Here is a 13733-nt window from a genome sequence, read left to right as displayed (position 1 = left end):
TGGGCAAGTCTCTTCCCCTCTCCTCAGCTGTCCCGGCAGTGAGCGCTGAGGCCGGGGCAGCGCTGGGTGCCACTTGGCTCGGCCGTGCTAGGCGCTGTACACCCGCTGCGACAGGCGGCGCCCGGCCCAGCGGCCCCCCCCCGCGCCCGTCGCTGCCACGAGGTCTCGGGGGGGGGGGCACCCAGCCTGCGTCGCTCAGCCCCCTCCCGTCCTCGCCCCCCTCTGTCCCATGGTCCCGGCCCCCGCCCCGTACTTCCGGATTGGCCGAGCCGTAGCACGTGACCCCGGCCTCAGCGCGGGCGGGGAAAGCTGCCGTTGCCAGGCAACGCCGCAGCGGGCGGGGGAGCGGCCTGGTCGGACCCGAAGCGGAGCAGGTAGGAGGCTCCGGCCCCCGGGTAGCGAGACCTCCCCGCCCCCCACAGGGATGGGGGGACGCCCCGGGCGGGGCTCGTGTGCGGGCTCCCCCCCCCGCCGTTGGTGGGGGGATGGGGAGGGGGCTCCCCCCCCGGGGATGAGGGTTTCCCCCCCACCCTGGGGCGGGTGGCTGTGATGGGGGCTCAGGCCCGAGCTGGGGGGGCCGCAGAAACGAGGCTCCCCCCGGGCACAGAGCCTCGCCAGTGGCAGGGCCGGAGCTGCCCCCGCTCCTCCTGCCAGTCTCTGCCCAGGCGCCAGGGCTTGGCCAGGGGGAGGGGCAGGTGAGTCTAGCCCAGGGGTTCCCAGACTGGGGGGCGGGACCCCTCAAGGGTATTACACGAGGGGGTCGCGAGCGGTCAGCCCCCCCCCCAAACCCCGCTTTGCCTCCAGCATTTCTAATGGGGTTAAAGCAATAAAAAGGTGTTTATAAGGGGCTTGCTATGTCACCAGTACAAAAGTTGGAGAGCCACTAGCTCATGTTCAGTTTTGTAGGGCATCAGCCCCAGCAGGCAAGGCTGGCATCGCAGGGTAGGTGGCCGCAAGCCAAGCCAGCCTAGACTATTCAATCTGGCTTTACTCTTCCATTCCCAGCCAGCTCCTGCAGGTGTGCTTTCCCCTGCTCACGCCCACACTTACATCTTGTGCAACAGGAACCCATAAAGAGTCTCACTATTGTGCCGTGGACAAAACGGCCACCGAGGTTCTTATGCCCTCGTGTACTGATGGCGATGTTGGTTGATTAGCCCCTGCCAGTTTCCAGTTATGCCATTGAACTTGCTGTGCTGATGTAAATGGATCTAATTTGATGTGAAGGTCCTTGATGATGATTTAGGCCCCCCATCTGCAAGACACTAGCCAAGCATATCCCTGCACTTGTGAGACTCTCCATTTGAGTCAATGGAACTTCAAGGAGACGGGCTGGCTGGTTCTTTGCAGGATTGGGGCTGAGATATGGAGCACCGAGAAGATATATTTACAAAATTCCTTTTTGGAGCATTACTGGAGATCTGATGGACCAGTGTTCCCAAACTTTTCCTAAGGTGACCCACCAACTGTACTTTGTGTTTTTATGTGACCCACCTAGAGTCCAAATTCATGGCAGGGGTGGGCGGCTGGGAGCAAAAATCATAGGCCAGCATCCTTTTTCTTCCCCTCTGCTGCCTCCTCCTCGCCTTGCCGATGGGCCACTGACAGGCCACCCAAAGCACATAGATGCAGGAATTAGGGGGGTGGGGGGTGCTGCAACACCCACTGGCTTGAAGTGGTTTCCATTATATACAGGGTTTATAGTTTGGTTCAATGGCTTTCAGCACCCCCACTATAAAAGTTGTTCCAGCACCCTGCCACAGCATCATCCTCCATCCCATTACCACAATCCTAATCATGGCCTGCTCCAGAAGGGAGGCTGCAGGGTGGTGGTTGGTGGATTGGTTGGTTGGAGAGCAAGCCTACCCTGCACTCAGCCCAGGGTGGCAGTTCCTGTCCCATGAGGCTGGGCTCAGCTCCTTGCTCCTGGCTTTGGGACCTGGCACCCAGGGTCTCAGTGACATTCAGGTTGGCTGAGCCAAATCAGTGGCGCTGCAACCCTGTGTACCAGGTCTCAAAGCCTGGAGTGGGGAGCCAGGCCAAGCCCCAGGAGACAGGAGCCTCTGCTTCCTGATGATTGGTGGGTGTGGATGCTCTCTCCCCAAGCCCCCTTTCCTGGGGCCTCCCCTCTGCATTGGGCCTGCCAACCCATCTAGAACCTTATGGCGACCCATTGGGCCGGGACCCACTGTTTGAGAAACACTCTGATAGATAATGTGTGAATGATAGATAACCAGTGGTGCTAATAATTCTATGTGTTTTGATGACTTTTAGGTCTTTCTTCAGTGAGACTCAGCAGTAACCTTTAATGATGGGAGACGTCCTCGCTTATGAAGCCGAGTTACTTGGACTGGTGAAAGAGGTAGATGTTATTATGGAATAGAAAAGAGGAAATCATCTGGTGCCTACACATAGGAATGGGGGAAGGGGCAAATTTGTAACTGTTAGGCATTGATCTTGCCATTACTTTATGTGGGCAGATGCTTGCAGCTGCGTGGAGCCCTAGTGATGGGGCACTGCCTGCATGGAGCTCATTGCAAAATCAGGGCCTTAGTTAAAGGAACACTATCAACTAACTTTGGACCCAAAAGATTTTATTTTAAAAAGGCTTTGCAAAACATAATATAAATAGAATTGTGTTAATGAAATTTTTAAAATAAACAGTGAAAAGCATTTGTTTAATCTTTCGCTGTGATGTTAGACTCCCAGACCAAATATACTAGTACCTGAGAATTAGAAAGTGAAATGTACCAGTCCCCTGTTATTGTCTAACCTAAGGCTCTGATCCTACAAAGAGTTAAAATATATACTTAACATTATGCACTGTGATTAGTGCCATTGCGTTCAGTAGGACTATTCGCAGTGTATGAAATTGAATAACTTGTGTAACTCTTTACAGGATTGGGGTATATCCAAAACGTAACAAACAAGAAAACAGCATGAATGGTGAAACATCAACATACATTATTTCAATTTTAATCATCTCGGCATCAGTAACACACATACTAATTTTCTTCTTTAAATTAGTTTTAAGTTAAGGCTTTGCTGTGATACAGTCACCTGTTTAGCTCTGTGCCACAAACAGTACATACAACTTGCTTCATCATGTAATTGACATATCTTTTCTCCTTACTCTGGTGACAGACAGGGCCAGCTCCAGGGTTTTGGCTGCCCCAAGCAGCCGAATTGCTGCCGAATAGCTGGACCTGCCGCCCCTCTCCGGAGCAGCACCCCAAGCACCTGCTTGCTGGGCTGGTGCCTGGAGCTGGCCCTGGTGACAGAGGCTCTGCTCTTGTGATTTGGTTTCTCTCTTTTTGCGCTTTCATACCAACAGTTTTTAGTCTGAATTTGTACTTTATGAATTTCTCATGAAATGGTAAAGCCAAACACAGGATTTGCCATAGGTAGACAGACCAGATTGTTGGTCCACCCAAGTTTGTGTCCTGCCTCTAGCACTGGCTAATACTTCAGAGGCAGGCAAACCTCCCCCAGACCCTGTAATGTGGCTAGTTTTGTACATTTTGGATGGAGGAGGGAGAAATCTTTCTGGACCTTTGCAGCTTGCCCTGAAGAATGTGGTTTGTTTAAGTTAAGATATATTAAGTTAAGTGATGGTAAAATTATCAGATCTTTTAAAATTCTGCCACAGCATTTGCCTGACTCTCCTGATGCTAGAAGTCCCATTACCTGTAGATGATGTTACCTTCAGAAAGTGTTAATTACAAGAAAGTTATGTGACTATCTGTTTAACCAAGCTTAAAAAAAATGTTGCATTACTGGATATTAGTTGCTTTTCTTGATTTAAAAAAAATCAACTGACTATAGTAAAGCTTTGTAGCAAACCTTTCAATAAGTTTGCCTATTCATTGGTCACTGTTTTAAACATTAAAAAGCTTAGAGTTTATCTGTGTGTTCTTGTGTCTTTAGTATTTAGACTTTGCAGAGTTTGAAGACACAGTGAAAATGTTTACAAAGGAATGTAAAATAAAAGGGAAGCCATTACCTAAAACAGCAGGTGGTTCCTTGAGAGATTCAAAAGCTTTGATTATCCAGGTAACAAATCTTTTATATTTGGTTTGACTAGCTAATGATCAGAACAGGTAGAGGCACTGTACTATTACATCAGTTGAAATAATCTGAAATGCTTACTCTAACTTTTGGTTTAAACAGGAGTAGGCTGATAGGGTATTTTCAGTGAAAGGACCTCAACTCAAATTCACCCCCTCAGTAACCACAGTCCTACAGAACCCAAGGTCTAAATTTTCAAATGCAACTCATGAATTTGGATGGCTCAGTTTTTAGGTTTCCAGATTGATGCTCCTTGGAAGGGTCTGATTTTCAGAAGGTGCTGAGTAGAGCTGGACGAAACTTTTCATACAAAACTTTTGTTTGGCAAATAATGACAAGTCAGCAACACCTAAACGTTTCACGAATTCCAGTCAATTTCATCAAATTATTTTGGTGTTTTAAAAAAAAAAAAAAATTCTGAAAAAATCAAAATGTTTCGATGTTTTTCAGTTCAGAATGACTTTTTGTTTTAAAATTCTCTTTAAATTTTTTAAATGGCCGAAATTAAAACATTTCAGTTTTGTGTAAATGTTTTGTGTGACTCGAAACAATTTGTTTCGATATTTAGAAAATGTTTACTTTTGGTTTGACCAAAACTGAACGTCTTTCCTGTGTTTTCGGAATTGCCAGCGAATCAAAACATCTGCTTTTTGTCCTGTTCCACTTCTAAACTCCCACCTTCATAAAACCAGGCTTCTTTAAGACAAGTCAAATAGGACGCCCAAAGATGAGGCACCCAAAATCACTAGACACTATGGTCTGGCTTTAGGCCTTGATGGTCATGTTATGTCCCAAGTTGTTGAGGAGGGTAGGAGTGCGTTGTCGCAAAGTTGTAATTTCTGATTGGTTAGGAGGATGTTAGCATGAACGTTTTGAAATGTTCTGAATGTTTCTGTATAAAACTATATGTAAATGTGCTCTAGAATGTGGGATAGGCACACTTTACAAAACAAAATAAATACATACGTCATGTTAACTTATTCAAATATACCCAGGGATTACGTACCCCCTCTGCTCCTGGGACTCTACCTCATTATTATGAAGACATGGATAAACTGATATGTATGGATTGAATGTTTCTTCCTGTATCCCCTGTATTATTTTCTTGCACACTAATCATAGAGGAGGAAAGGGGAAGGCTAAATGAAGAGGAATGAGCGAAAGTTGGGCAGAGTTTCATCTCCATCTTACAGAGAGATTTTAAGGTGTGATTTTTATTTTTTATTTTTTTTGAGCGAGGTAGGGCAACAGAAATAATGTCAATGTCTCCCAACTGTGGAGGGTTGAGGAAAGGAGATGAAGAAAAAGCAGAGTGAGTGATTGGGGGTGTAGGATAAGGTGAAGGCCAAGAGGTTGAATGAAGCAAGTTAACGAATAATTTTGAAAACCAGGAGGGCATTTTTTAATTGGGTCTGGAGATGGCCAGGAAGCCAGTGAAGGTGATGGAGGAAAGAGGTTGTTATAACTGAGTTTTCTAGATCAAGAGAGAGGCTTGCAGTGTTCTGAACTCTCTGAAGTTTGATAAATAGGGATTTAAGAAGACCATAAATTGAATTAATTGTGATGAGGAGTAATCTAACCATGAATGTGGATTATTTTTCAGAGGCTGGGAGATGGTAAGGGTGAATTCTAGCTGTCCCCTAGAGGTGGGGATAGACAAATTCATTCATCAGGGAGAGCAGAGAGATACGGGTAACTTTGGAATCTAGGATGACTCCCAAGGTTTCTAACTGTAGTGGGTAGGGGGTCTAAGGTAAGGTGAGTATACATGAAAAACAGAGGACTCTAGTATTTAGAAATATTTCGTAGTGTGTGATTACCAAACAGCCAGGAGCTGATAGTGGAGACATGAAGATAGCAGGGGAAAAAGGAGAGTCAGAGAGAAAATCCAGGGACATGTACATTTGTGGCTCACTTCTATAGACATGATGAGAGAGGCTGATGATAAGAAAAACAACCCCCTGAAGGAGAGGCTACCAAAAAAGAAAATGAATGAAAAGAGCCATATCTGAGGAAGGGGCAAGTTTAATATGATGCAAACACACTTGCATTGGCTGAAGTCACAAGATCAGAGGCCCACTGAAGTGGGTTTTGTGTCCGCCATGCAGGCATCGATTCCTTCGTGATCTCTCAGTGCTGTCTCAGCAGCACTTTAATTGGTTCTAATTCATGCTGGCTGGTGGGCAGGGAAGAGCAATAGTTACTGCTGGGTGGCACGGAGAATTAGGATAAGAAACTGCATGTGGAGCTAAAATATCCAAATGCTGGTCCAGGTTGAAATACGGTTAATGTAATTAGTCTGTAACTGGTGAATTGGGAGAAGCTTTGGATAAAATTTTCGAAAACAGCTAAGAGATTTCAGTACTTTGGAAAATGGAACTTAAGCTCTTAAGTCAGGTACTTTTGAATATGTTGCCCATCTATATGTGGGGTTGAATGAACTCTCTTCTCTTTTGCAGAAGGATCTGCTTACAGCATTTGAAGATGGAGATCAGAAAGTTTTCTTTGAACTTTGGGAGGAGCATATTTCCTCTACTCTCCGAGACAATGAACCTCTTGCCCAGAAGCTGGAGTTTTATCTTCACATCCACTTCGCCATCTACCTCTTGAAGCACTCTGTGGGCAAGCCTGTATGTTTGCTTTTCAGTTTGGACTTATTTTAATTTTTGTGTGTATCTTCTCCAATCTTGGTGTTTGCCAAAACAAAATGGATTAGGATGGATTGGTCTGTAGGTATCCCCAGGCAAATCCATTCCTTCAACAGGAGCCTATATTTGAGTTTGTCTTGAAAGCAGATGCTTGAGCTAGTGAAGTTTGGAGGTGAAATTATTCACCTGAACCTGATCCTATAAGGTTTTGAGTGCTGTCAAGTTCCAAAGAGTTCCAAGGGAGGTCTACCTTTAAAATCTTGCCCTTGAATTCATGGGAGGTTATTTTATTCCAGTGCACATTCAATAATCTATAAGGCAAATAAGATGTTAATTAAAATCTTATTAATTAATATCAAATTAATGGGCAGAATCTACCAAACAGGAAAAACATCTCATTATTTCAAACTTCCATATTTCAAGATTGATTGACACCTCAATTTTTTTGGTGAAAAAAGTCTTTTTTTAGCCTCATCTACCATTTCTGTTATTTTGGGCTCAGATGACCTTTTCTGCAGGTTTTAGAGTGTGGTCCGAAATCTAGATTTGTATTGTAAGCATGATCGTAACCTTAACTAATTTATTCTGAACCCTAGTAATGATACTTTATAACGGGAATAGCTTCAGGGGAATGTATAGTAACTACACAATAGAAAAGTAGCACATCAAGTTGTGAAAAGTCAGTTTAAATGGGCCACCTAGTGTTAACAAAGCTGTCCACAGTGTTTAACAGGTGAGAATTGGTATCTGCTAGAATAAATGTCCCACTGTGTGAGCCTTTGCGTTCTCTCTTGTTTCCTTTCTGCTTTATTATGACTGCCAACAAAAAGGGAAACTGTCAGGTAAAATTTGATACGAAATCTGTTTTAAAAAACACTTAAACAATGTAAAAAAGGCAAACAGTATGTTTACACTGCAATTGAACACCCAGACCAGCCTGTGTCAGCTGACTCGGGCTTTGACCGGAGCCCAGACTCTGGGACCACAGTAAAACAGCCCTGTAGTTCAAGCCCCACGTGCCCAAGTCGGCTGACATGGGTCCGCCATGGGTGTTTAATTGTAGTGTAGACATACCCAAATAGTCTCAGGCTGTGTGTATGATCTATTCTAAACAACGCACTACTGCAGTGGTACTAGCAGCCAGTAGATGAAACCGACTAGTCTTTTTTTATTTAATTGTCCAATCTGACAGAAGTCCATGAAAAGTAAATTATATTTTAAAAATTATTTCATTAACTAATGTGTAATTTAGTGGCTTAAGTGAGAATGATTGTTAGTAAAAATGTGGTGGTGGTGTTTTTTGTTTTTTTTATCTACACTTGTCTCTTCTAGGTTTAGGACAATGCTTCTTTTTAAAGCAGTTTATGAAATAAATATCTACCAGCAAAATATATTCCGTGTGATATTGAAGATGATTTTTGACCCATTGATTGTGTTCCTGTGTAGCTTTTACTATACCAGGAATCATAGAATAATAGAATATCAGGGTTGGAAGGGACCTCAGGAGGTCATCTACTCCAACCCCCTGCTCAAAGCAGGACCAACCCCAACTAAATCATCCCAGCCAGGGCTTTGTCAAGCCTGACCTTAAAAACCTCCAAGGAAGGAGATTCCACCACCTCCCTAGGTAACCCATTCCAGTGCTTCACCCTCCTAGTGAAAAAGTTTTGCCTAATATCCAACCTAAACCTCCCTCCACTGCAGCTTGAGACCCATTACTCCTTGTTCTGTCATCTGCCACCACTGAGAACAGTCTAGATCCATCCTCTTTGGAATCCCCTTTCAGGTAGCTGAAAGCAGCTATCAAATCCCCCTCATTCTTCTCTTCTGCAGACTAAATAATCCCAGTTCCCTCAGCCTCTCCTCATAAGTCGTGCTCCAGTCCCCTAATCATTTTTGTTGCCCTCCGCTGGATTCTTTCCAATTTTTCCACATCCTTCTTGTAGTGTGGGGCCCAAAACTGGACACAGTACTCCAGATGAGGCCTCACCAATGCCAAATAGAGGGGAATGATCACATCCCTCGATCTGCTGGCAATGCTCTTACTTATACAGCCCAAAATGCCGTTAGCCTTCTTGGCAACAAGGGCACACTGCTGATTCATATCCAGCTTCTCCACTGTAACCTCAGGTCCTTTTCTGCAAAACTGCTGCCTAGCCGCTCGGTCCCTAGTCTGTAGCAGTGCATGAGATTCTTCTGTCCTAAGTGCAGGACTCTGCACTTGTCCTTGTTGAACCTCATCAGATTTCTTTTGGCCCAATCCTCTAATTTGTCTAGGTCCCTCTGTATCCTATCCCTACCCTCCAGGGTATTTACCACTCCTCCCAGTTTAGTGCCATCTGCAAACTTGCTGAGGGTGCATCCACGCCATCCTCCAGATCATTAATGAAGATGCTTGCCAGCGATACGAGAGATGGCTTATTTAACATGTTTAAAATCAAGTAGTGACTTCCTCTCCACTTGCTGAATGAGGATATGGCACTTGACCTGCAGAAATCTGCTCCAAGTCCTCAAGACTGTTTTGCTCATAAAGCAAGTGGCCCTCCCTTATTTCTCTTGGCTCCGTGGTCCTAACATGGAAGAACCCTTCTACGTTTTCCTTTTGGATAAGTTACCAGGTGAAATGCTCTCTGACTAGCTAGAATGAGGGCTGTTCTCTGGGCTGGCCACTGAGAAGCAATTCGCAGTACTTGGTCAGCAGTTACTGTGGGATGGAGAATTAGTGCTTGATGTTGAATTTTTAGTCTCCACTTGCAGCTGCCAGTCCCATTAAACACTCACAGAAGTTGTCTTCTAAATAATGGTGCCTGTTTCTTTGTTTCCTAGGGCAAAGCTGACTTTGATGAAAGGATTTCTCACTTTAAAACATACCTGGAGACTAAAGGGGCTGCACTGAGCCAGACCACAGAATTCCTCCCCTTCTATGCTTTGCCTTTTGTTCCCAACCCCATGGTCCACCCATCCTTTAAAGAACTTTTTCAGGTAAATATTTGTTTTGCACAGATTTTTTGTTGTTAATGATTTTTCTCACAGGGTTGATGGAGGCTGAGTACTGTTTAGTCTGATAATGCTTTTTATTTTTTCCTTCTGCAGAAATTGTAAATCATAAAAAGGATATTTGTGGTGAGATGCAGTCTAAGCGCTGTTAGTTACATAGTAACGTTTTACAGTCACTTACATAGGCTTGTGTACTGAACGATCCCAAAGTGTTTTGCAGATGGTGTGTTGATAAATAGGATCACTGTCCCACTTGCCTCTGAAATGCAGATACCCGTGGGGAACAATGTGGCAACACTGATCGATGTTTCATACTACTTTTGGGTTGCTGCCCAACAAAACCCACTGTTGCTGGGTCCCAAAGCTCAGTGAAAAGCCTGATAACTAAGGCTATGTCTACACTAGCGAGCTCACAGTGGCACACCTATACCGAGACAGCTGCGCCGCTGTAAGATCGCTTGTGTAGCCGCTCTATGCCGTTGGAAGAGAATTCTCCTGTCGACATCATAAAACCACCTCAATGAGCAGTGGTAGCTATGTTGGCAGGAGAAGCTCTCCCGCCAACATAGCGCTGTGCACACTACCACTTAGGCTGGCGAAACTTACGTCGCCCAGGGGTGTGTATTTTTCAGACCCCTGAGTGACATAAGTGGTAGTGTAGACACGGCCTATGTGTAAAGAACCTGTTTGAAATACATGTTGAGAAATGAACCCAAGCCTCCTTAGTTAATGGGGAGAAGAGGGAAAACTCTATTTCATAAGTAGTCCTCCCTCCAGTAGATGATGAGAATGCAACTGTCCCCCAACATGTCCAGCCAACATTTCCTATGACTTCTGTAGCAGCATTACATAGAACTTCCTTTCCAAAAAATTATTGAGAATCTATAGCTATGTTTAACAACGTTGTCATACCCATGTTGTTCCTGAGAGTGCTTTGTCAGCTAGACACGTTTGGCCTTTGCCCTTGTATGGCTGTTTCAGAATTTACATCTTCTGTCACTGCAGAGGTAAGGTGGGAAGAGAATAAGAAAGGCATTAGGGTTAAACGTCATAGGTAGATTCAATCTTTCTGTGTCTTTTTTAGTTTGGAGCTTTTATAGCAATTACCCCATTGACTTAATAGTGGGGGGGAGGGGGGCGCGAGGGAAACGGCCTATATGTAAATCCACTTCCAGGTACCTGCCCAGATTGATGGTTAGGAAAGGATGTCTAGATGACGCTAGTGGTGCTGGCTTGACCCTTGGGCAGACTGCATGCATTTGGCAACTCGCTATCTGCCGGTAAGTCAAATTGAAACTAAAAAAGGAACATTCTGCCGCTTCCTTTGGGACTTGCTGCAAATAATGAGAAAAGGCCAAGGGCTGGTTGGTTTCAAAGGTGGGATCCGATTACTTTCTGAATTCTGTTCAGCAGCCTTTTTACATGCTGTTCTACGAGAAACATTTCATTTATCTCCAGGATCTCACTGTCCAAGATACTAATCCTGAGTCACTCACAGCTTCTGTGGAATCATACAATTCACATGCTTCCTTGAAAACAAGTCAGTTGCTCAATTCCAAAGTTAAAACAAACAAGAAGAAGAAAGAGTCGCTAACCTACTAAGCAGTCTTGTTAATGATAGAGACCAGATATTTTTAAAACAGAACCCTATTGTTCTGGAAAAGGACTAAATGTATTGTCTAAAGTGCTGGCAGAAGGCGACATGTAAGTGTTAAGAGCTGGGGGGCACAATTTAAAGGTTGGGGGGGGAATGTGAACACCAAGTGCGTTGCCTCTGGGTGCAGGACCCTTCCAGCCTCACTTCCCTGGGCCAGGGCAGCCAATTACGCTGGCATTTGGGGGCTGGGACCGCAGGAGTGGGGAGCATGTGCTGCTTGGCCAGCCCCGGGCCCTGGGCGGGGAACTCACAGCAACAACGTTTTTCCCTGGAGCTTCCACATCCTCTCAGACACCTCAATAGGGAGAGGAGCGTGAGCAGTGCCCCTACTCTGGCTGAGCACAGAGAACCTGCTCCCGGTGCTTTCCCCAGCGACCATTCTCCAGTCCCCTCCCGTGCTTGGTCCGGGGCTGCCATTTTCTCCACGCCCCGCTAGGGTTACTTGCCGTGCGGGCCACTGCCTCCCCAGCCAGGCTCTCGCATGCTACACAGAAGCAGTGACCTGGAGCGGCCACCCTCACCTGGCAGAAATGGCTCTGTCCCGTTCCCTCCGCTTCCCACCTGGGCCTGGCTGTCGGAGAGAGGAGCCGAGCAAGCTGGAAACTACTGGGGGGTAGTGTGAGAAGGACAGAGCCCTCCTCCCCCCAGCAGGCCAAGCAGAGCAAGCTTCGGAGAGACCTGCTGAGCTGTGGTGAAGAGCCAGGAGCTGAAGGGGGTGCGTCGGGCCTCCATGGCATTTCACACAGCGCCTGGCCATGGACTCCTTGTGGGGCCACGGGTCAGTTTACTCTGAGCCCTGCAAGGGCAGCTTGGTGTTCACAGCAACCTGAGGGGGGTATGTGACCCAGCATGCACCCCTGCATGTTGCCTCTGGTGTGAGATATATTGAAAATCTGATAGGCAGAAAGGGATGTAAGCACATACAGTATACCTGGCAATACTGTATAGTATTCAGTGGTGCATCATTGTCTTGAGTTCAGACTCGCAAACCTGGCAAATGTGAATCCTGTATCCTTTCCAACCTGGTGAAACACAGGGAAACTTGAGATGTAAGAGCAGCTCTGAACACACAGAACAGCAAATCTCAGGAAATTGTTGCTGCTTGTTGAAAAATATCAACTGTTCATCTGTTAGGTACCTTTTCAGCAAGCAGAAACCAGATTGGATGGAGGGTGATGACTGAGGAAATGGGTAGTTGGTATGGAATTTTTAAGAGACAAAGGCTGTCTTTTTTTCCGATTCACTGTTTTTTCTGGTGCTTACGGGAAGATTTATCTGTCAGATAGTTAGAAAGAAAACTGCATTCCAGACAGCAGATGGTTCATGGATTAGTCCAGTTTTCATACAAGTTCTTGGAATCCAAGCCTCTTATAGAAATGTTGTATTCTGATTCACTGATGTAAGGCCATGACCCTTGATAGTCTAATGACAAAACATAAACTTAAATTCCAGATTCAGTCAACTATGAAAAATGAATACAATGATTTCTATAGCTTTGTTCATTAAAGCTGAAGAATTAGCAGTGGTTCATTATTATGTTCCATTACAAATAAATTAACTTTTTTCTTATTCGCCTTTAATTTTTTTGTCTGATTTATTTGCATTTGTGCAACTTAATGCCTTGTGTTCCATGCACAGTCCGTATGCCTATTTTGGGGTAACTATTTTAGAATTGAAATAAAATATTATATATGACTAAATAATAAATAATAAAATATTATAAATGAAATGTCCCAAATTGAGGTGTCATTAGAGGAGGTTTTAGAACAAATTGATAAGCTAAACAGTAATAGGTCTCCAAGACCTGATGGTATTCACCCAAGAGTTCTGAAGGAACTCAAATGTGAAATTGCAGGACTACTAACTGTAGTCTGTAACCTATCATTTAAATCAGCTTCTGTATCAAATGACTGGAGGATAGCTCATGTGATGCCAATTTTGAAAAAGGGCCCCAGAGGTGACCCTGGCAACTACAGGCCAGTAAGCCTCACTTCAGTACCGGGCAAATTGGTTAAAACTATCATAAAGAACAAAATTGTCAGACACATAGATGAACATAATTTGTTGGGAAATAGTCAACCTGTTTTTTGTAAAGGGAAATCATGCCTCACCAATCTACTAGAATTCTTGGAGAGGGTCAACAAGCATGTGGACAAGGGGGATCCAGTGGATATAGTGTACTTAGATTTTCAGAAAGCCTTTGACAAGGTCCCTCACCAAAGGCTCTTAAGCAAAATAAGCAGTCATGGGATAAGAGGGAAGGTTCTCTCATGGATTGGTAACTGATTAAAAGATAGGAAACAAAGGGTAGGAATAAATGGTCAGTTTTCAGAATGGAGAGAGGTAAATAGTGGTGTCCCCCA

At 44.9% G+C, this 13733-nt stretch overlaps 1 protein-coding gene across 1 annotated transcript in view; it reads left to right on the top strand.

Annotated features, from left to right (window-relative positions):
• Nucleotides 1-289: 289 nt before the first annotated feature.
• The window catches only part of ARMC9 (armadillo repeat containing 9), a 96143-nt gene continuing 82699 nt past the window's right edge, over nucleotides 290-13733 (top strand). The window contains exons 1-5 of the mRNA XM_034780545.1: nucleotides 290-374; nucleotides 2275-2362; nucleotides 3928-4053; nucleotides 6528-6698; nucleotides 9543-9733. Of these exons, the coding sequence (XP_034636436.1) occupies nucleotides 2309-2362; nucleotides 3928-4053; nucleotides 6528-6698; nucleotides 9543-9733 (542 nt within the window). The 5' untranslated portion in view covers nucleotides 290-374; nucleotides 2275-2308. The remainder of the gene's footprint in view (nucleotides 375-2274; nucleotides 2363-3927; nucleotides 4054-6527; nucleotides 6699-9542; nucleotides 9734-13733) is intronic.

The sequence above is a fragment of the Trachemys scripta genome, chromosome 9, assembly GCF_013100865.1.
Source record: "Trachemys scripta elegans isolate TJP31775 chromosome 9, CAS_Tse_1.0, whole genome shotgun sequence".
In the NCBI taxonomy this organism is placed as follows: Eukaryota; Metazoa; Chordata; order Testudines; family Emydidae; genus Trachemys; species Trachemys scripta.
Note: the sequence above shows the minus strand (reverse complement) of the source record. Positions and strands in the feature narration are given on the sequence as shown.